We start from the raw sequence: 21,906 nt of genomic DNA on the forward strand, positions 1-21,906 counted from the left end.
CCTCTATTCCTAGTTTTCCTGAGAGTTTTTATCGTGAATGGATGTTGCATAGAGATACCAAAATCTGTTTCTCTCCTCACCTTCGACTTGACAGCCAGGATGATCTTGGGCAGGGCCACTATGAGGCACTTGAGGGCGATGGTGACATACTTGAGCACAAAGTCAGCAATGCCCACAATCCACAGCAGGTCAAAGAAGTCCAGTGTCTCCAGGTTGGGCTTCAGGAATATGAGGCTGTTGTACAGCTGTTGAGAACTGAATGTATAGAGCACATATACATATAGAGCAGGTTTTCTGTACTGAAAACTACAGAATACTGATGAAAGAAATCAAAGATCTTAAATGGAGAAGCATATTATATCCATGGGTTAAAAGATTTAATATGGTAAAGAATAGGAAACGTATCAATTCTCCCTGAATTAGCATACACTTACTTTCCTATAAATATATTAGCTATTTTATTATAGATTTAGACACAGTTATTCTAAAATTTATATGGAAAAACAGAGGAACTAGTATAGCATAAACTTTTTTTTAAGGAAATTTTAAAAAATTTTTGAAAGAAGAATAAGGTAGAAAGAATCACTCTACCTAGTTTAAGAATGATGATATACTGTGGCACCTGGGTGGCTCAGTCAGTTAAACATCTGACTCTTGATTTCAACTCAGGTCATGATCTCAGGGTCCTGAGATTGAGCTCCCCTTCTTACTCCCCAATTTGGGTCTGTGCTGGATATGGAGCCTGATAATTAAAACTTTCCCTCTCCTTCTGCACCCCCCCCACCTCCCAGCTTGTGTGTGCACACACTCTCTCTTAGCTCTCTAAAAAGAATAATGACATACTACAGAACCAAGACTGTGTAGTGGTACAGGTAAAAGGAGAGATACATAGATCAATTGGATAGAATAAATAACTTAGAAATATATCTTTCTAGAGGTACAAAAACAATTCAATGTAGGAAGAATAATCTTTTCAGTAAATAGTGCTGAAGCAATTGGGTATCCCTAAGCAAAAAGAAAGAGAAAGAAAGAAAAAAAGAAAGAAAGAAAGAGAGAAAGAAAGAAAGAAAGGAAGAAAGAAAGAAAGAAAGAAACCTACACTTCACATGTTATACAAAAAATAGCTTAAAATGGTTAAGATATTTAAATACAATATATAAGTTGACGATAACATGATAAAATCTTTAGTACCTAGAGCTTTGTGAAGATTTCTAAAGTAAGACACTGAAACCGTGATTCATTGAAAAATATAATAATTTAGACTTTATCAGAATTAGAATCTGTTATACTATGAAGACTTTATTAGGAAAGAAATTTAAAAAGACAAGCTACAGACTAGGAGAAATATTTGCAAACCATGTATCTTACAAAGGGCTCATACCTAGAATATACTTTTAAAAAGCTTAAAAAAACAAAAACCTCTTAAAAATCAGTATTTAAACACACACACACACCACACACGTAATCCAATTAGAAAATGAGCAATTAAAAAAAAAGAAAATAGGCAAAGACATGAAGAGAAATTCCACTGACAAAGGTATACAATGATGCATGCAGAAGTGTTTAACATCACTAGCCATTAGTGAAGTACAAATTTAGATCATGATAAAATATCACTCCACATTTCTTAGAACAGCCAAAAAAAGAAAGTGATAATACCAAATTATCATTTCACATGTATGTGGAGAAAGTGGATCTCTCATATATTGCTGGTGGAAATGTAAAATGGTATAGCCACTCTTGAAAACTTTTTTTTTGAGTGGGGGAGGGAGAGGGAGAGAGAGAGAATCTTAAGCAGGCTCCATGCCCAGGGCAAAGCCCAATATGGGCTTGATCTCATGACCCTAGTATCATGACCCTAATACATTGACATGAGCCAAAACCAAGAGTCAGATGCTTAACTGACTGAGCCACCTAAGGGCTCAGTTTGGCACTTTCTTAAAAAAAACAAATATATCTTTACTGTACAATCCAGCATTCATGCTCCTGGGTATTTATTGTAGTGATGTGGAAATTTATGTTTACACAAAAGCCTGTACACAGTTTTTCTTATCAGCTTTATTTGTTATAGCCCCAAAGTAGAAACAACCAAACTGTCCATTGATAGGTTATGATTAAACAAACTTTGGTACATCCATATCATAGAATAGTACTCAGTAACAATAAGAAATGAACACACAACAACTTGGGTGGATCTCAATGTTATGATGAGAAAAAAGAGACACCTCAAGAGGTAATATACTACACAATTCCACTTATATAATATTTTTGAAATGAAAAAATTTTAGAGATGGAAAAACATATCACTGGCTGCCGTGAGTTAGAGATGGTGTTAAGCAGAGAGTACGACTATAGCATGAATGAGAACTTTGTGGTGGTGGAACATTTCTGTATCCTGATTGTGGTGGTTATACAATTTTATAAATGTGATAAAATGATACGGAGCTATATAAGCACTTTGTACTAATTTCCAATTCCTTTTTTTAAATAAATTTATTTTTTATTGGTGTTCAATTTACCAACATACAGAATAACACCCAGTGCTCATCCCGTCAAGTGCCCCCCTCAGTGCCCGTCACCCATTCACCCCCACCCCCCGGCCTCCTCCCCTTCCACCACCCCTAGTTCATTTCCCAAAGTTAGGAGTCTTTATGTTTTGTCTCCCTTTCTGATATTTCCCACACATTTCTTCTCCCTTCCCTTCTATTCCCTTTCACTATTATTTATATTCCCCAAATGAATGAGACCATATAATGTTTGTCCTTCTCCAATTGACTTACTTCACTCAGCATAATACCCTCCAGTTCCATCCACGTTGAAGCAAATGGTGGGTATTTGTCGTTTCTAATGGCTGAGGAATATTCCATTGTATACATAAACCACATCTTCTTTATCCATTCATCTTTTGATGGACACCGAGGCTCCTTCCACAGTTTGGCTATTGTGGACATTGCTGCTAGAAAAATCGGGGTGCAGGTGTCCCGGTGTTTCATTGCATCTGAATCTTTGGGGTAAATCCCCAACAGTGCAATTGCTGGGTCATAGGGCAGGTCTATTTTTAACTCTTTGAGGAACCTCCACACAGTTTTCCAGAGTGGCTGCACCAGTTCACATTCCCACCAACAGTGTAAGAGGGTTCCCTTTTCTGCGCATCCTCTCCAACATTTGTGGTTTCCTGCCTTGTTAATTTTCCCCATTCTCACTGGTGTGAGGTGGTATCTCATTGTGGTTTTGATTTGTATTTCCCTGATGGCAAGTGATGCAGAGCATTTTCTCATGTGCATGTTGGCCATGTCTATGTCTTCCTCTGTGAGATTTCTGTTCATGTCTTTTGCCCATTTCATGATTGGATTGTTTGTTTCTTTGGTGTTGAGTTTAATAAGTTCTTTATAGATCTTGGAAACTAGCCCTTTATCTGATACGTCATTTGCAAATATCTTCTCCCATTCTGTAGGTTGTCTTTTAGTTTTGTTGACTGTATCCTTTGCTGTGCAAAAGCTTCTTATCTTGATGAAGTCTCAATAGTTCATTTTTGCTTTTGTTTCTTTTGCCTTCGTGGCTGTATCTTGCAAGAAGTTACTGTGGCCGAGTTCAAAAAGGGTGTTGGCTGTGTTCTCCTCTAGGATTTTGATGGAATCTTGTCTCACATTTAGATCTTTCATCCATTTTGAGTTTATCTTTGTGTATGGTGCAAGTGAGTGGTCTAGTTTCATTCTTCTGCATGTGGATGTCCAATTTTCCCAGCACCATTTATTGAAGAGACTGTCTTTCTTCCAGTGGATAGTCTTTCCTCCTTTATCGAATATTAGTTGACCATAAAGTTCAGGGTCCACTTCTGGGTCCTCTATTCTATTTCATTGATCTATGTGTCTGTTGTTGTGCCAGTACCACACTGTCTTGATGACCACAGCTTTGTAGTACAACCTGAAATCTGGCATTCTGACGCCTCCAGCTATGGTTTTCTTTTTAAAATTCCCCTGGCTATTTGGGGTCTTTTCTGATTCCACACAAATCTTAAAATAATTTGTTCTAACTCTCTGAAGAAAGTCCATGGTATTTTGATAGGGATTGCATTAAACGTGTAAATTGCCCTGGGTAACACTGACATTTTCACAATATTAATTCTGCCAATCCATGAGCATGGAACATTTTTCCATCTCTTTGTGTCTTCCTCAATTTCTTTCAGAAGTGTTCTATAGTTTTGAGGGTATAGATCCTTTACCTCTTTGGTTAGGTTTATTCCTAGGTATCTTAGGTTTTTGGGTGCAATTGTAAATGGGATTGACTCCTTAATTTCTCTTTCTTCAGTCTCATTGTTATTGTATAGAAATGCCACTGACTTCTGGGCATTGATTTTGTATCCTGCCACACTGCCAAATTGCTGTATGAGTTCTAGCAATCTTGGGGTGGAGGCTTTTGGGTTTCTATGTAGAGTATCATGTCATCGGCAAAGAGGGAGAGTTTGACTTCTTCTTTGCCAATTTGAATGCCTTTAATGTCTTTTTGTTGTCTGATTGCTGAGGCGAGGACTTCCAGTACTATGTTGAATAGCAGTGGTGAGAGTGGACATCCCTGTCTTGTTCCTGATCTTAGGGGAAAGGCTCCCAGTGCTTCCCCACTGAGAATTATATTTGCTGTGGGCTTTTCATAGATGGCTTTTAAGATGTTGAAGAATGTTCCCTCGATCCCTACACTCTGAAGAGTTTTGATCAGGAATGGATGCTGTATTTTGTCAAATGCTTTCTCTGCATCTACTGAGAGGATCATATGGTTCTTGGTTTTTCTCTTGCTGATAATGATGAATCACATTGATTGTTTTACGAGTGTTGAACCAGCCTTGTGTCCCAGGGATAAATCCTACTTGGTCATGGTGAATAATTTTCTTAATGTATTGTTGGATCCTATTGGCTAGTATCTTGTTGAGAATTTTTGCATCCATGTTCATCAGGGATATTGGTCTGTAATTCTCCTTTTTGGGTGGGGTCTTTGTCTGGTTTTGGAATTAAGGTGATGCTGGCCTCATAGAACGAATTTGGAAGTACTCCATCTCTTTCTATCTTTTCAAACAGCTTTAGTAGAATAGGTATGGTTTCTTTTTTAAACGTTTGATAGAATTCCCCTGGGAAGCCATCTGGCCCTGGACTTTTGTGTCTTGGGAGGTTTTTGATGACTGCTTCAATTTCCTCCCTGGTTATTGGCCTGTTCAGGTTTTCTCTTTCTTCCTGTTCCAGTTTTGGTAGTTTGTGGCTTTCCAGGAATGCGTCCATTTCTTCTAGATTGCCTAGTTTATTGGCGTATAGCTGTTCATAATAGGTTTTTAAAATCGTTTGTATTTCCGTGGTGTTGGTAGTGATCTCTCCTTTCTCATTCATGATTTTATTAATTTGAGTCTTTTCTCTCTTCTTTTTAATAAGGCTGGCTAATGGTTTATCTATCTTATTAATTCTTTCAAAGAACCAACTCCTGGTTCTGTTGATCTGTTCCACAGTTCTTCTGGTCTCAATTTCATTGAGTTCTGCTCGAATCTTTATTAACTCTCTTCTTCTGCTGGGTGTAGGATCTATTTGCTGTTTTTTCTCTAGCTCCTTTAGGTGTAAGGTTAGCTTTTTTTGTATTTGAGTTCTTTCCAGTTTTTGAATGGATGCTTGTATTGTGATGTATTTCCCCCTCAGGACTGCTTTTGCTGCATCCCAAAGATTTTGAATGGTTGTATCTTCATTCTTATTAGTTTCCATGAATCTTTTTAATTCTCCCTTAATTTCCTGGTTGACCCTTTCATCTTTTAGCAGGATGGTCCTTAACCTCCACGTGTTTGAGGTCCTTCCAAACTTCTTGTTGTGATTTAGTTCTAATTTCTAATTTCTGAGAATATGCAGGGGACGATCCCAATCTTTTGGTATAGGTTCAGACCCGATTTGTGACCCAGTATGTGGTCTATTCTGGAGAAAGTTCCATGTGCACTTGAGAAGAATGTGTATTCAGTTGAGTTTGGATGTAAAGTTCTGTAGATATCTGTGAAATCCATCTGGTCCAGTGTATCAGAGTGATTGGAGATGTGCTTAGAAGACCTATCGAGTACAGAAAGAGCTAGATTGAAGTCACCAAGTATAAGTGTATTATTATCTAAGTATTTCTTCACTTTGGTTATTAATTGATATGTTTGGCAGCTCCCACATTCGGGGCATATATATTGAGGATTGTTAAGTCCTCTTGTTGGATAGATCCTTTAAGTATGATATAGTGTCCCTCTTCATCTCTCACTAAAGTCTTTGGGGTAAATTTTAGTTTATCTGATATAAGGATGGCTACCCCTGCTTTCTTTTGAGGACCACTTGAATGGTAAATGGTTCTCCATCCTTTTATTTTCAGGCTGTAGGTGTCCTTCTAAAATGAGTCTCTTGTAGACAGCAAATAGATGGGTCTTGAGGTTTTCCTTCTAGTCGTTTTGCTCAGTGCAGAGTGGCCAAAAACAAGTTGTATTGGGAAAAGGAGAAAAAGAGAGGAGAGAAAGAAGGAAAGAAAAGAGAAAAAGAAAAAAGGAAGAAAAAAAGAAAAAAAGAAGAAAAAGAGAACGAAAAAGAAAGGAAGAAAAAGGGGTGGGGGAAGCAAACAGAAATAAAAACAAGCAAACAAACAAAAAAAACCACGGGGGAGTTTCTTCTGATTCTGTATACTTTAAGTCCCTTGAGTTCCCCTGGAACTTGTCCGTCTCGCTGGTCTTCTGGGGGAGGGGCCTGCTGTGCTGATTCTCAGGTGTTAGCACTTGGGGGAGCTGCTCTGCTCCCTGCCTGGTGCAGGGCTCAGTGGGGGTTGTTCACCCCGTGAGGCCCCGGGAGGAAGCCACAGTGGCGGGGGCAGCTCTGGGACCCTGGGGTCAGCTCCCGCAGTAGCTCCGGGGCTCTCCGTCTGCAGGGCCTGGGGGCTCCCGGGCGGGGCCGCTGATCTGCTCAGTTCCAGGCAGGAGCGTCCTCGCTGTCCTGGGCCCTCCCGGCCTCTGCCTGTCCTGGGGGAGGCCGGATCCTGGGCTGTGTCCCGGCGCCCTGTGCTCCGGGGCCTGCGCTGTTGGATTCGCGCTCCCGGAGCCCCGCAGCCCCCTCCGCGGAGCCGCCGCCCGAGCCCCTCCGAGCTGCTCCGGGTCCCGCCGTGCGCGCTGCAGCCCTTAGGGAGCTCGGCGCGCTCTCCCGGGGCGCAGGCGCCTGTTAGTGTCCCCAGGAGCCCGGGGGCATCCCCGCCCTCCTGGGTCCTGCTCTAACTCCCTGCGGGCCCCTTTCTGTCTGGGAAGGTTGGTGCAGCTCCTGCTTCTCCGGGACAGGGCTCTCCTGTCCTGGGGACACTCGCCCCGGCCTCAGCCCGCTCCTCGCGGGGCCCCTCCCCCTTGGAGGCCTTTTGTTTCTTTATTTCTTTTTCCCCGTCTTCCTGCCTGATAGAAGCGGGAACTCTTCTCACTGTAGCGTTCCAGCTGTTCTCTCTTTAAATCTCAGGCCGAATTCCCTAATTTCCAATTCCTGATTATAATATATAATTATATTTTACCCAGGTAAAACCTGTGGATTTACCTATCCTGGATATTTCATATAAGTGGAATTATAATAATAATTATAATTACTGGTAAGATGTAACCAATAGAGAAACAGTGTAAAGTACATGGGTCCTTCCAGTGCCAACTTTGTAGTTTCCTGTTTATCTATAATTCAAAATAAAAGTTAAAAATGCATGTTTTATTTCAGTGCATCTCATGGTAATCCAATGAAAATGCTAAATGTGCTTTTTGGAAATGTGGTGCCAATTTTTGTTAAAGTTATTTTTTGATTGAGGTGAAATCACGTAGCATTAAAGTTAACCATTTTAAAGGATACAGCTCACTAGTACATTCACAGTGTTGTGCAACCATCACCACTACAAGGTCTAAAATATTGCATCAGTACTCCTCCCTACCTGCAGCCCCTGGAAAACCACTAGTCTGTTTAGTTGCTCTACTGTGGATTTACCTATCCTGGGTATTTCATATAGATGGAATCACAATCACCTTTTGTATCTGGCATCTTTCACTCAGCATGTTGTTTTGGAGGTTCATCCATGTTGTAACATGTGTCAGTACTTCATTCCTTTTTGTGGCTGAATAACATCATCATGTAAGGATGTACCACTGTTTGTACATTCATTCATTCATGGACATTAGGATTGTTTTCACCTTTTGGCTGTTGTGAATAGTGCTGTTATTTGACACAAGAAAATAGTTATTCCTAAAGCTCATGATTTCTCTGTGAAAGACATAGAATCTATACACATTATATAATCACAGGATACACCCAGTAATTCTAAACCCTCTGTAATTTATTTAGGAATATTTACTTCTCATTGCTGATTTCCTAGACGTTCATTCATCCCAGGTGAAAAATCAGATATTGGAGTAGAAATAAGAATATGAGTATTGGCTGCTTATTTTCGGAGGGACAAATAATGCTTTGTGAGGACAAAATATCATCATAACAGTAACTGTAAATTATTAGATGAGGTTCTACATTGTGCTCATGGGTGATAAAAACATAAATATTTTATTCCTTAAGGATTTTAAAAATAGAGATTTAGGAGATACTTTAACAATAGCAAAATATTATGAACCATAAAGATACTTAATCTCTTGGGTCTGGTTTATTTAATCTTTGGTCATCTTTTTATCCTTAAATGCTCCAGATATTAAACATATAGCACTTTATAGTACCAAAGTCATTGTTTTATAATCTGAAAATTAAAGAACTCTCCAGAAATGTTTTTAGGTATATCTAAGTAAGTTTGATATTTTTTTCTTTGTCTAGAACCAATTCGGCTCTTTTCACAGCATTTCTTCTTGGTTAGCTCTTTCAGATAAGCCACTGGTTCTCAACCATGGCTATACATTAGAACCACCTGTTAGATTTTTTTTTTTGAACAATCCTTGTTTATGCTGCACCTGGGATAACTGAATCAGAATCTCTAGGGACAAGCCCAAGCATCTTATTTATGTAAAGTCCTCAAGTGATCTTAAGGTTCTGCTAGGGTAAGGAATTGATGAATCAAACCAGCGGTTCTCAAGAGGATGAGCATCAGAATGACCTGTGAGACTTGTTAAAAAGAGACTAGCTCCCATACTCAGATTTCTGGTTCAATAATTCTGTGTGGGACCTGGGATTTTGTATTATGAACAGGATCCCTGACGATGCTGATGCTGCCAGCTCAGGATCGAACTTTGAACGTGACGAACTAGTCTTGTCTTTTTTTTTCAGTGAAGATGAGAATACAACTGGCTAACCTCTATAAACACCTTGTAAATTTTTTTTTCCTAAAAAAATTGTCTTTATCTAAAACTTATTTTAGAGAACTTTTTTTAGTGTATTAAGATTATTGGGCCCTAAAGTCAGATGGCCTGGTTAAAATGCCACTTCTATGTAACCTGGGTCAAGTTTCTTATTTTCTAAAGCTTCAGTTTCTTCATCTGTGAAGTAGGTGTGGTATGTTTAAATTTGATAATATATGTAAAGTTATTGATGTACAGTAAATACACTATAATTGTTAATTTCTATCGATGGCTTTCATTTTCAACTATTACAACTTTCCTCTGGTGTAATTGGCTACCAAATTTTATGCTTCTTATTGCCCTATAACAAATAGGGAAATGTATGCGAAAAATCAGGAAGATAATTAATTCTGAGAATCCAAATGAGCAAATGCTCTCAAAGGACTTACAGAGGGTTTGAATATATGTTATTGTTGAAAAGATTCACCTGTAGAATCAGAAAACCCTGGGATTGATTCCTGCTTGAAGTTTCTAAGTTTGTTATTTCCTCTGTAAAATGATGGTAATTAAAGTTCCTGCAAATTGAGTTATTGTGATTCTAACAGAACAGATAATGCAGGCACAATGATTAGCACAGCCCTGGACATATCATAGTACTCAAATGTTAGCTATTATTAAACTGAGAGTAATTGATTCTTAACTCTCCTTTAAATATTAACTCTCCTTTCCCTCTTTTGAACAGATGGGTTTTTATGACTCTTTGAGGATGTCAGGAAGGAATGTAAATTCTTTAAGGGGGAAAGCAATCTTGAGAAGAAATTTGTTTACTGTTTCCCCAACATTCATCCAAAAACAAATGAAAAGAAATGAAGATTTACTCTTCAGATACTAAATAACATCACTATTTTTTCCCTTGCCAGAATGAAGGGAAAAGCTGTTGAAATTTCTGGTCAATCATTAGTCTCAATTTCAGATCTTCAGTTGGGCATTTCTGTTAGAGGACAGCATTACAAGTAAAGCTGCCGTTGATCTTTCACCATGACTTCCAGGTTGAGGTGGAGGGAAGTTCTTCATATGCACTCTGGCACTTATGCAAAATAAGTGCAGAAGCCTCTGTTTCAAAAGATGTTTTTGTATTTCTGATTTGATTGCAGAATGGGAGCAATCTCCAAACACTCTGGGCATGATGCAAAGTGATCTTGAGGCACTGCAGCAGCTATCACAGTCTTTTCCACAGATATGTTGACAGGAAGTATTATTTTTCATTCATTTTGCAAAAGAGAGTACCCTACTATTGATAGCAGTAAGTCACGTTTCCCAAAGTGTGGTACACATTCAAGCGAGGACATGAAATATGTAGTGGGTGGTTTGTGGACAGATAATTCATTTTAATTTTTTTGTATTCATCTTTATATACATTAGGAAAAAGCACATGTGATAGGTTTTCCAAATACTCTGATTGAAAGTAACTCTAAGATACAAAGAAAGCTTAAAATTTGAGTTAAGGAAACTATTAGGTAAACGAGGGTTGTGTGTGCAGTTCTGATACATTCACTGAGGGTGAACGTGATATGAATTTGGAAAACATTTTGTAAAACATACAGGCGGTTTTATGCCTCAGGAATTAAACATGACCTATCCACATATATCACAAGAAAAAAGAACATTTAATTATAGAGAATGAAATGGTTATGATAATATTTTCTGATTTTTCAGTCATTTATGCTGGTCTTCTAGCCTTTCTTTATTTGCCACAATTTTTAAAAAGATTTATTTATTTAATCATGAGAGACACAGAGAGCAAGAGGCAAAGGGCAGAGACATAGGCAGAGGGAGAAGCAGGCTCCTCACAGGGAGTCTGATGCAGGACTCTATCCTGGATCCTGGGATCACACCTGAGCCAAAGACAGAGGCTTTGGCTGAGCCACCCAGGCGTCCCTATTTGCCACAAGTTTCTCTTTTAAAGATTTTTACTATATATAAGAGGAGGATAAAGAAGGAAGAACCATGTTCAATGAAAAAGAAAATAGAAGCTTTTCAGATTTAATGAGTACTTCGTTTAAGGTTAACATTGAAAGGACCAGTCTTTGCCTGTCAACTTGTGAGCTAAGTTTCTAATTTAATTGCCAAATTCCTAATCTGATTAGAGCCTCAGTGGAAGCAGAATTAGTATTGGAGAAAAATAGATAAAATAAGATTTCCTTTGCTAATGTATAAGTCGTGCCAAGCTGTATATATCTTGTAAGATTAATAGTAGAGTGTTTCAGTTCTTTTTCATTTTATCAGAGGCAAACACTTACCACTTGTACTTCCTCATCCTAGAAAACAGAATGGGGTGATATATGCCACAAGTCTAGTTATAAAAGAAGCTCTTGAAAAAAAGGTTATCTAGCTGAATTGGCCGGAAATGAGTCTGATAACAAGTCATAGTGATAAAGCCATAAATGGCATCCACATTGTTCCCATAGTTCCTCGGGAATAAAATTCTCCTCACACTGGTTTATATGTTGGTCAGCCTTACTAGAGTCTCTGTGGAATAATATGTTATGACTAAATTGTTTCCAACTTGTTTCATTCATTCAAAAAATATTTGTTGAACACTTGTTATGTGTCAGACACTCACTGTTCTAGGTACTGAAGATGCAGCCATGAGGAAGAAAACATTAGTCCCTGCCCTCAAGGAAATAAGAGGTGTTTCTGTGACCTATCATTGTGATTGTGATCACTGTCCCATATTAATCACTTAAATGTGATTTTTAAGAGGTTCAGAAGTGATTTTAAACAATTGAGAGGATGAAATGATAGGGAATGGAGTTAGGTCAATGAAGTCATAAAATTTAATAAAACAAGTTTAAAAGTAGGATCATTTTTTAGCACAAGGAAGAGAACTCAAATTTAGAAATAAGAACTAACATTTAGAGTACTTGATGTGCTCTAGATATTGTGTTCAGTACTTTATATCCATTATTATATTTAATCTTCACATCCTACTTATAAAAGTGATACTAAATTATCATCCTCATTTTAGGGGTAAGGAAACTAATCTTAGAATAATGAAATATCCAGGCAGCCCTGGAGGCCTAGTGGTTTAGCGCCACCGTCAGCCCAGGGCCTGATTCTGGAGACCTGGGATCGAGTCCCACGTTGGGCTTCCTTGTATGGAGCCTGCTTCTACCTTTGCCTGTGTCTCTATCTTTCTGTGTCTGTCATGAATAAATAAATGAAATCTTTAATAAAAAAAAGAATAATGAAATATCCAATGTAATTCAATTTTGTTTAATAGGATAAACAAGAAATAAGCAAAAAGAAAGCAATTTGCCTCCCACCTTAACCACTACTGAACAGTTCATCCAACTTCTGATGAGCAGAGGTTGTCACAGCTCTCTAATCACAAACAGAATCACAGAAAGTCTCGTACCCTCTAGTCACTGCTCAGTGGAGGTTATTTTATCAGTTTTGGCTACAAGGATTAGTCACCATCCATGATTCATCACATGATGATTCTAGCCGTTTCTTTCCAATCATGTTCTTTCTGAGTTTCTGGGAAGATGTAAAATACATGTTCTTTCTGAAGTTGTAAAAGTTGAGACAGAGAGACCTTTGCATTTTTCTCTCATCTAGGAATCAAGTCTTCCATAGGGAAAAAGAGAAGAAAGAAGACAGTTAATAAATGCAAAGTGGTTTATATGCTTTTTCCCATAATAAAATCTCAACTCACTGGGTCTCCACTGGAAATCTTTCTCTATTCTGGTATGAGGGGAATGTTGGCATCTGTATTTCTACTTGTTACAGTCTCCAGCTGTTTGTTTTCTTTTATGACTTGAGTACTTGTAGAAGTTATCTCTGTTGTAGAATTAACAAGTAACCTCACACTGGAAGGTATTTCTATAATGTTTCTTGAATGGTTCTTCAACCATGTCTCTGTGTGACTGGGACTGTTGGGCACTGTTCACTGTGATTTCTGGAATTTGTTTTGAAATATATGGATCCTGATCTCATATGTGACTCTCCAGAAAGTGAGGTCTTGGAAAGAAAACCTATAAGAGAGGGTGATGCTTCTGTGTCTTCAGATCTCATCATCAGGAATTAAAGTGAATGTGTCAGTCAGCTGGATTGTGAATATTTATCAATTGCTTCCCATGTGCCAGAAAAGGGGATAGAGTGATCACAAAGACAGATACGGTCCCAGCTCTCGGGAGGCTCTAATCTAGTGTGAAAGACCAAAATGAAATAAATTATTTGTGTTTACAGTAACAGTCTAACTCAGATGTTAGCTCCATATATGGAACAAGGACCAATGATTCTTCTCAGTCACGCCAAAGAAGTCACTTGCCCAAAAGCATGTCTTTTACTGAAAAAGAGGGATTTTCTCTCACAGGAGACACTATTTCACTGCAAACCTCTGTATTTGATATATCTTCCCATGTTTCTCCTAGCCACATAGCCACAAGTTTCCTTTGTCTTCTGACTCTTCTCTAAGCCTCTGTAGCTCATCTTCTATTTCCAGATCTTTCCTCGAGTCCCTTCTCTGCTTTCTTATGTGAAGCAAATTAATTCTGTCTGAGCTCCTTCCAACTTAGAGATATCTACAACTAAGAACTTAGATAGCAAAACACCCACCAATTACCAGAAATTTCTCTCATCAGAGGCAGGGGACTATTTACACAATAATGTTTACATTCTTCACCTACATATATTTCTCTACCCACTGCAGTGTCTCTACCTCTTTGCAGTCTTTCCAATTCATTTGAGATATGCCAACAGATATTTTACATATACTCACAAAGTGCCATCAGTCACCAGGTGATGTCCTCCATCTTCTTGTTTTTATGTTTTGACACCCTATGGTATTTCCATCTGTTGTGGATACCTTTGATGCCTACATAGTTGAGTGAAGGGGTCTTGGCTCTGCCTCCAGGGATTATAGCCAAGTGCTTCCTTGTAGACATAGCTACCACTGCCATAGCCCTGCTGACATTCTTGAACCCTGAAAGTGCCAAAGCAGAAGTATCAAATATGGTGCCCTTAGAATATAGAATGTATTTCAAGAATAAATCTACAGAATATGTGCTGTATTATTATTGTGTATTATTATTCACACTGTATTCAGTATATAAGGGAGGAGAATGCTTTCTCATCCCCTTTGCCATCACGGGGGTCTATATGAATACTAGAGGAGTGCCTGATGGTGTTTTTGAGGAATGAACTCTATTTTGTATTGCTTAATGTTATTTTAGGGTAATATATATAACAGGTGATATAGCACAGGAATAAACATTTAGAGTTGATCCTAAGTATAACCTGAACAATCAGATTGGATATTTGTTAGTGGATGGGACAGCCATATTGGTGCAGCTTTGCTTAATATTAGCTCTGTTTTAGATCATGACATGAATCCATGGAGGCCGTGGTTAAGAGGAAGAAGAGGCCCATCTTAGTTATAGATGCCATGTTGTTCCTGTCCCCTAAATTTAAGAAATGTTTTCTCCATTTCCTAATACTTAGGTATTGCTGGAGCCATTATAGCTCAGTGGGATATAAATGTGGGCCCCAGATTTAGATGGATTGAGGATCAAATTCCTGCTCTACAAAAAATGAGTGGGAAATATCAGAAAGGAAGACAGAACATGAGAGACTCCTAACTCTGGGAAACGAACAAGGGGTGATGGAAAGGGAGGTGAGCGGGGAGTGGGGGTGACTGGATGATGGGCACTGAGGGGGGCACTTGATGGGATGAGCACTGGGTGTTATGCTATATGTTGGCAAATTGAACTCCAATAAAAAAAAATCCTGCTCTACTACATAAGAGATCATAGATCCTGGGTAACTAGCCTCTATGTGCCACAATTTTTCTCATCTGCAAAATAGAAATAATAATGCATAATTATGGGGCTGCTATAAATGTTAAATGAATGAATTAACTTGTTATGGATTAAAAAATGTTATGCATCATTGTACCATGTTCTTATACGTAACTCATTTTTTAGAATAAATTTGGCTTCACCTGGATTCTAGGTAAGCTCACTCCCAAAAATACAACAGATGTGGCCAGTTATATAGTAGTCAGATGCTAAGTAATTGAATTATCTCATTCACTCATTCATTTGTTCTTTCATTCTTTTAACCAAAGTGCATAGTAAGTGCTGGGAAATCAGTGATGAAAGAGCAGATCACTTTATGAGCTCACAAGCTCACAGCTAGAGGGAGAGATAGACCAAAAAGGAAATAATTAGAAAAGCCGTGTGAGAAGTACCATTATGGAAATATGAAAAGAAGGTTATTGAAATACATCAGAGGGCAGCCCAGGTGGCTCAGCGGTTTAGCACCGTCTTCAGCCCAGTGCATGATCCTGGAGACCAGGGATTGAGTCCCATGTTAGGCTCCCTGCATGGAGCCTGCTTCTCCCTCTGCCTGTGTCTCTGCCTCTCTCTCTCTGTGTCTCTCATGAGTAAATAAATAAAATCTTTAAAAAAAAAAAAGAAATATATCAGAGTCACTTGTTGGGCCTGGAGAAATTAAGAAAGCTTCACAAAAGAAGTGACAAAGACTAGTTGGTAGGAGAGGCTTAGCACCATCAGGTTTCCATATAAATGGTATTTCCAGTCCCACTGGAAATTTCTGGATGAGGCTAATGTTTACTAGGACTATTGTAGATAAGAGATCAGAAACTTAAAGCATAAACCTCCCTATGCCAGGACTCTAGTAATACAAATAAAATACAAAGATATGAAGCTTTCAAGATCAAGCTGCCTCAGTATTCAACCAAATACAATTATTTAGTTTTTTTAGATTTTTTTTTTTTTTTTTACTGTTTTGGAGCTGTAGCAGAGGAAATTTATTAAAATATGGCTTTGTGTTTCAAATTTCTTCCTAAATTCTGAACTCTCCTAAACTGCACCATTTGTGGATAGTCAGCAGTAACAACCCACAGTATTGCTGTTGGTTGCCTTCAGGTCCTTGGAAGCTTATGGTCTTTAGCATGTCACAAGGAGCCTCAAATGTACCCAGTGTCTCCTCAGCTGAAGTCTGAGGAAACGTGAGTTCATTGGGCATGTCTCTGTTTTCTAGCTGCTGAAAATTTATCTGGAGGGATTCTTCTTTTCCACATTGACATTTGTACTTTCACTGTCATGCTTTTTGTTTCTTTGTGTTTCTGGAAAAGAAATAAATCAGTTTCTTTTATGGTCTCTCTGTCCCCTCCCCCTTTTTTAGTACTTCCATTTCAGGCTTCCCTTCTTAGTTGTCTACTTTTCCCTCAGGAAATTGTGCATTCCTTCATTTCATTTGTTCACATTGGAAAAATTTATGTGAATAAGCACATGTAGATTCACAGACATATGCCACAACCCCCATGACCCCCCCCCCCCACCACACATGGAGGAACAGATTTTTATATCTTAGCTATTAAAAAACATGGGAACACTTGAATAGAAACCTCTCTACACACTCTTGTGTCTTCTGCTGATTTTCAGCTGTATTTAGTTTTTAACGAATCACTTAAGGTGTTGGTTTGGGACTCTATTCTTTCCAGGAATAATTTTCAAAGCAAGCAATGTTAGAAAATGTTCTTAGACAATATGTGCATTGCCAGTTTACTTCATCCCTGTGGGCTGTTAAAAACTCTATTGCATGGGTTACCTGTCACTCTTGTTTGTTTTTTGGGTGCAGAGGACGGATTAAATCACTTTAGTGGTATAAACTGGCTTTTAATCAGTTGTTTTACTTCTCAGTTCCATCACTCAGTATGCCTTACTGGACTGTGAATCAGTGCAGCTGGAGCTGTTTTGGAAGCCTTTTGGCTTGGAGGCTTGGAGGTTAGGACAAGCTTGGAATCAGTTGGCCGGAGTTTACACATTGGCACCATTCCTAGACAGCTCTGTGAGTTGCAACCAGTTAGCTGTTCTGTGACTCAGTTTTCCTGTCAATAAAATGGGATTAAACATAATATCCATGTTTCAGCTTCCTTGGGATAATTAAATGAGATTGTGTGCAAGGAATGTTTGCAGAGACCTGGAAAATATTGAGCTCCTAAATAAATGACATTATTCTTATTGCAAATGAGTGACGTGTCAGCAAACAGGAGGAAGGTACAGAGACAGTTCAAGGACTTTATTGCTATGTTTGGTATTATTTGCCTCCATTTCAGTCAGATCAGAAATTTTTTATTTGGTATGGAAAAGGCTGATAAATCTTGGCACAAATTTTTTTCTCCCAAGCAAATCATGTTTTTTTTCTAGAATTTGTTTTGCCCTCTCCCCTAACATTTTCCTACATACCAATCTCTTAACTTTCTTGTCTTTTACCCACTGACCTGTACCCTGAGGACCCAAGACTCAACATCTATGGCTTCTGTTTTTATACCATGACTCAGTTGAGAAGCTCCATTCCTGAAAATCCCTTCCAGTTCTTGTTGAAAGCCCCTGCTCATAATTCATGTTTTCTGCACAAACTTAGTGAAGATCTCAGTGCCATAACCTTAATTCTATAATTGTCAACTATTCTTTATTTTTTACTGATTTTTTTTGTTCAAATGTTTACACCCTACATTTGGGAAATTACCTTCTGATAATTTTTGTTTCTTTATAGAAGCAGATTTCTCCCATATGGCTCTTTGCTGGCCATTGACACACCTGATGTATGTTTATTCTCAGATAGTGTCTTGTGCAACCACAGGAAACTTATAGGGAACTTCCTTACCATGGTTAAAGATAACCATAGCAACACCAAAGAGGTCCTTGTGAAATATATGATTAGGATGTACCATAGGAATTAATATTCTCTGGCCACTGTCTTAAATTGTAACCACACTGTTTTTGTAAGGAAGTTGCTCAATTTATAGAGCACACAGAGCTATATTCTGATCAGGGACCAGTCTCATTTAAAATCCTTATCTCAGAAAGTACTTAGCTTATTCGGCTTAATATATACATGCTGTCTATATTCCTTTGAGTGACAGGTTATAAATTTTTTTGCTAATTTGACCATCCCTGATAATTTCTGCAACTCCTAAAAGTCTGAGTACGAGAGAATACCTTCTCTAAAAATGGTTTTTAATATCTTTTTCTGAGTTAAGAATATTTTTTAAGTAGTACTTATACAGATTTGTCATTCACTATAAAAAATTATTTTACTGGACATCATGCCAATTTTTTTCTTAGAGTTCCCCAATTAAATAGTAACTTCAAAAACATACTGCTAGTTTGCTAGGTTTTAGTAGGTCAGCATGCACAGCAAAAGTGTATTAAGGTGGACTGCTCTATTTATTGATTTGCCGTGAATTTGCTAAAGGCTGGAGGCAATTGTCTGTGGAAGGGGCGGGAGGGCCATACATGATCGAGGTCATGCGCATCTAGCCAATTTGTAAGATGATCCGCTGCTCCAAGCCTTCAGCAATCCTTAGCATAGGGGCACACTCATGCATTCCTGTCAAGTCATCTTGTGAAAGGCTGCCTGCTTCCAGCTTGGCTTGGATGTGCAACCTTAATAAAACTCACTGAGGTCTGGGAGAAAATAGCAGATCTGCTGCAGATAGGGTAGGGGAAAGGGTCTAGAATATGTACACGCAGCTGACTCAGGCAGGCTCCACGCTGAACGGTTACACAGAGAGGAAACAATAAATCTCAGCTACTATGCAATAAATATCTCAAGTTTTAACTAAGGAAACTACCATTACAGTGAAATAAAAAAAAAAAAAAAACATTTTAGCACAAAGCTAACAAATGGCTAGTTTTCTGTGATTCTTCTTCAAAAGCTTTCTTTGAGGGGGAAAAGTCAATCAAGCAGTTTTACCTAAAATAAAAACTAGTTTAAAGGTCAGAAGAAAGGAGCAAGTTTTGCGAGCGGCACGGAAAGAGAGTGCTGGCAGTACAATGACAGTTTTCCTTTCCTTTGCTTTCCTCGCTGCCATTCTGACTCACATAGGGTGCAGCAACCAGCGCCGAAGTCCAGAAAACGGTGGGAGAAGATATAACCGGATTCAACATGGGCAATGTGCCTACACTTTCATTCTTCCAGAACACGACGGGAACTGTCGTGAGAGTACGACAGACCAGTACAACACAAACGCTCTGCAGAGAGATGCTCCACACGTGGAACCGGATTTCTCTTCCCAGAAACTTCAACATCTGGAGCATGTGATGGAAAATTATACTCAGTGGCTGCAAAAAGTAAGTGATCGCTTTCAGTTTCTAATTGCACAGAGCCTTTTCCGTTGTTGCACTGCAGCTAACTTAGAGTTCCCTAGGGGGGCATTTGTGTGTTTACCTTTTGCTCCTGGGGGGGCAGTATTTGCAAATGCAAGCCTGTTCTATCCCTGTGACTTCATGGGTGAGCCACGGTTTTCAGGCTTGTGCAACCCTCTAAAGGTATAGTGGCAACCAGTTTGTGTGCCAGCAATGGCACATTTTATGACCTTTCTGGTTTCCTCTTATTTAAAATTGAGCTTGATTTTTCTGACTGACAGAGCTCAATTAAAAAAAAAAAGTGAATGTCTTGAGATGGTGAAAAAAGAAAATAATGAAATACCAATTTAGGATCAAATAGATTAACACCAGGAAATTTTATGGAGCTAGGGTGAGAAATTGTCATCAAATACTTATTTTTTCAACTTTTAGTCAAGTTAATATGAAATGAGAGTATATATAAAGTATATTTAGTTGGAGTAATTGTCTAAGTATATACTTTTGGCAAGTAGCAGAATAGTAGAGGACAAGGTTCTGTCATCTATTTTTGCCGTCCTTGAGAAAAAAATCGGGAAGGTAGATTTTAAAGTGAATTCTTCAGGCAGGTTGTCTGGCCGGCCAGTGTGAAAGGAGAGGTTGAGCTGGCAGTTGCTCTTCCCAAAAATGTGCACCTGCAGATTTGAGCTGAGCACAACATGGGCTTTGCTGTCTTCCTGAAATAAGTCTTTTCTCAGGACACTGGTTACCAACAGTGTCACATGGGAGTCTAAGTATCCAGATGAATGTCAGTGTTGAGTGTGCAGTTAATCCTCGTTTAAAAAAATCAAAATGAACATTTTATTCCATTTTTCTCTATAAACAATTTACAAGTTTCCAATGAAAATACGTCTTTCAAAATATGAACACACTTCCTGCGGTTCCTTGTTTCTTTGCTCTCTGTTTAATTGTGTAACAGGTAAACAGCAGATAACAAGCATATTCAACTATGTCAATCAAAGGGTGGCAATGTCACATTGGTGAAAATGCTCCTCTCCCAGGGATCTTTGCTAAGAATTCGTTTGGTGCATATATGTAGGAACATGGCCAGTCCAGTCTCCTTTAAATTAGTCTGTTAACAGAGCAGACCCTTTAAGAAGATAAGGAGAGGACAAATGTTCTATTTTTTTCCCCTGTGTTGTCACCCTCCCTTAAAGCACTGCCTGCTGAATCATGCCAAGTAACTGTTATTATACTTTTGTCCACTAGGGACTGAACTAACATCACTGATACTTTATTTGACAAATAACTGAAACTAGGTAGTTCAGAGTTTCTAAACCTGAAAGTGTAGTTAATCTTTCTATTGTAGACTACAAGTGAAAAAAACCAATAGGGACAGAAGAGTGGAAAGCAAAAAGAATTCTGAAGGCTTTTGATAATTGTGTTTTAAATTTCAGGCACTAATTATAGCAGCAGTTTATAATAGAATGTCTGTTTTTTCTTTGGCAAAATTTATTTTAATAGTACACAAATTAATGTGGTCAAACAGCTTATTACTATTCTCAATAAAGCATCCATTGGGTTTTTAATTGAGAATTCAATCATTGTAAATTAGTCTGGATTCTTTGAAGGGGCTGGGGAGGGAAATTTAGTCCCAAATTGTCCTGAATGAGCTATTCTACCAAAAATGTAATATTTTGTTTACTTACAACATGTAGCCAAAATGGTGATTCAGGCGTAGTAATACATATATATATATATATATTTTTTTTTGCCATGCAATTATTCAGCAGTGATAGTGTAAATATATGATTCTGTTGAGCTTATATCATGCACAGGTTCCATATGTTAATTTATTGTGTGAAATAAATTTAATTTTTGTTTGCATTCTTCTTGGTCAGTGATTATGGCATAGTTTGCAGATTATAGCCAAGCATAACTATGCAAATGTTCTTTGGTTACATTGACCCTGGCTAATGTGAATCTAGCTGATTATATGCTGAAAATGTCCCTGTTGATGTTGAGTCAGAGCAGTTTGGCTTGACTGTTGTCTGTTTAAATTTGCATATCTTTTGTCATTGTTAATGCGATTGGTAGGAGGATCAAGAAACCAAATAAATTCTTTCAGCAAAGAACTTGCTAAAAAGCTGTCTCAAGTTTCCCTTAATTAGAGTTTTTTTTTTTTTTTTTAGGTTCTAGATTTCTTGTAATGTATTTATTTTGATAATTCAAATGGAAATCTTTTTACTGTAACTATTTGGTATGCTTAGTACTGCCAATTGTACTACTTACATTTTAATTCCGAATGGTTATGTTAGGATAAAAAACAATGCACTGCAAAAAACTGAGGCTATCAGTGTAAATGCAGTTGATTCAGCAAAATAATTAATCAAAGCATGGTGATTATTATGCAGCTCATGGCATCACTATCAGGAAGGTTTTGATGCAAGATGCCTGTTATCAATGCTAGATGCA

At 38.2% G+C, this 21,906-nt stretch overlaps 1 protein-coding gene across 2 annotated transcripts in view; it reads left to right on the top strand.

The window, feature by feature from the left end:
- Nucleotides 1-18,561: 18,561 nt before the first annotated feature.
- The window catches only part of ANGPT1 (angiopoietin 1), a 245,057-nt gene continuing 241,712 nt past the window's right edge, over nt 18,562-21,906 (top strand). Inside the window, exon 1 of one of the 2 annotated variants that reach the window (XM_025994852.2) lies at nt 18,562-19,440. In XM_025994852.2, the coding sequence (XP_025850637.1) occupies nt 19,144-19,440 (297 nt within the window). In that variant the 5' untranslated portion in view covers nt 18,562-19,143. The remainder of the gene's footprint in view (nt 19,441-21,906) is intronic. The other variant, XM_025994851.2, reaches the window with a different exon arrangement.

Source organism: Vulpes vulpes, chromosome 13 (genome assembly GCF_048418805.1).
Source record: "Vulpes vulpes isolate BD-2025 chromosome 13, VulVul3, whole genome shotgun sequence".
Classification (NCBI taxonomy): Eukaryota; Metazoa; Chordata; class Mammalia; order Carnivora; family Canidae; genus Vulpes; species Vulpes vulpes.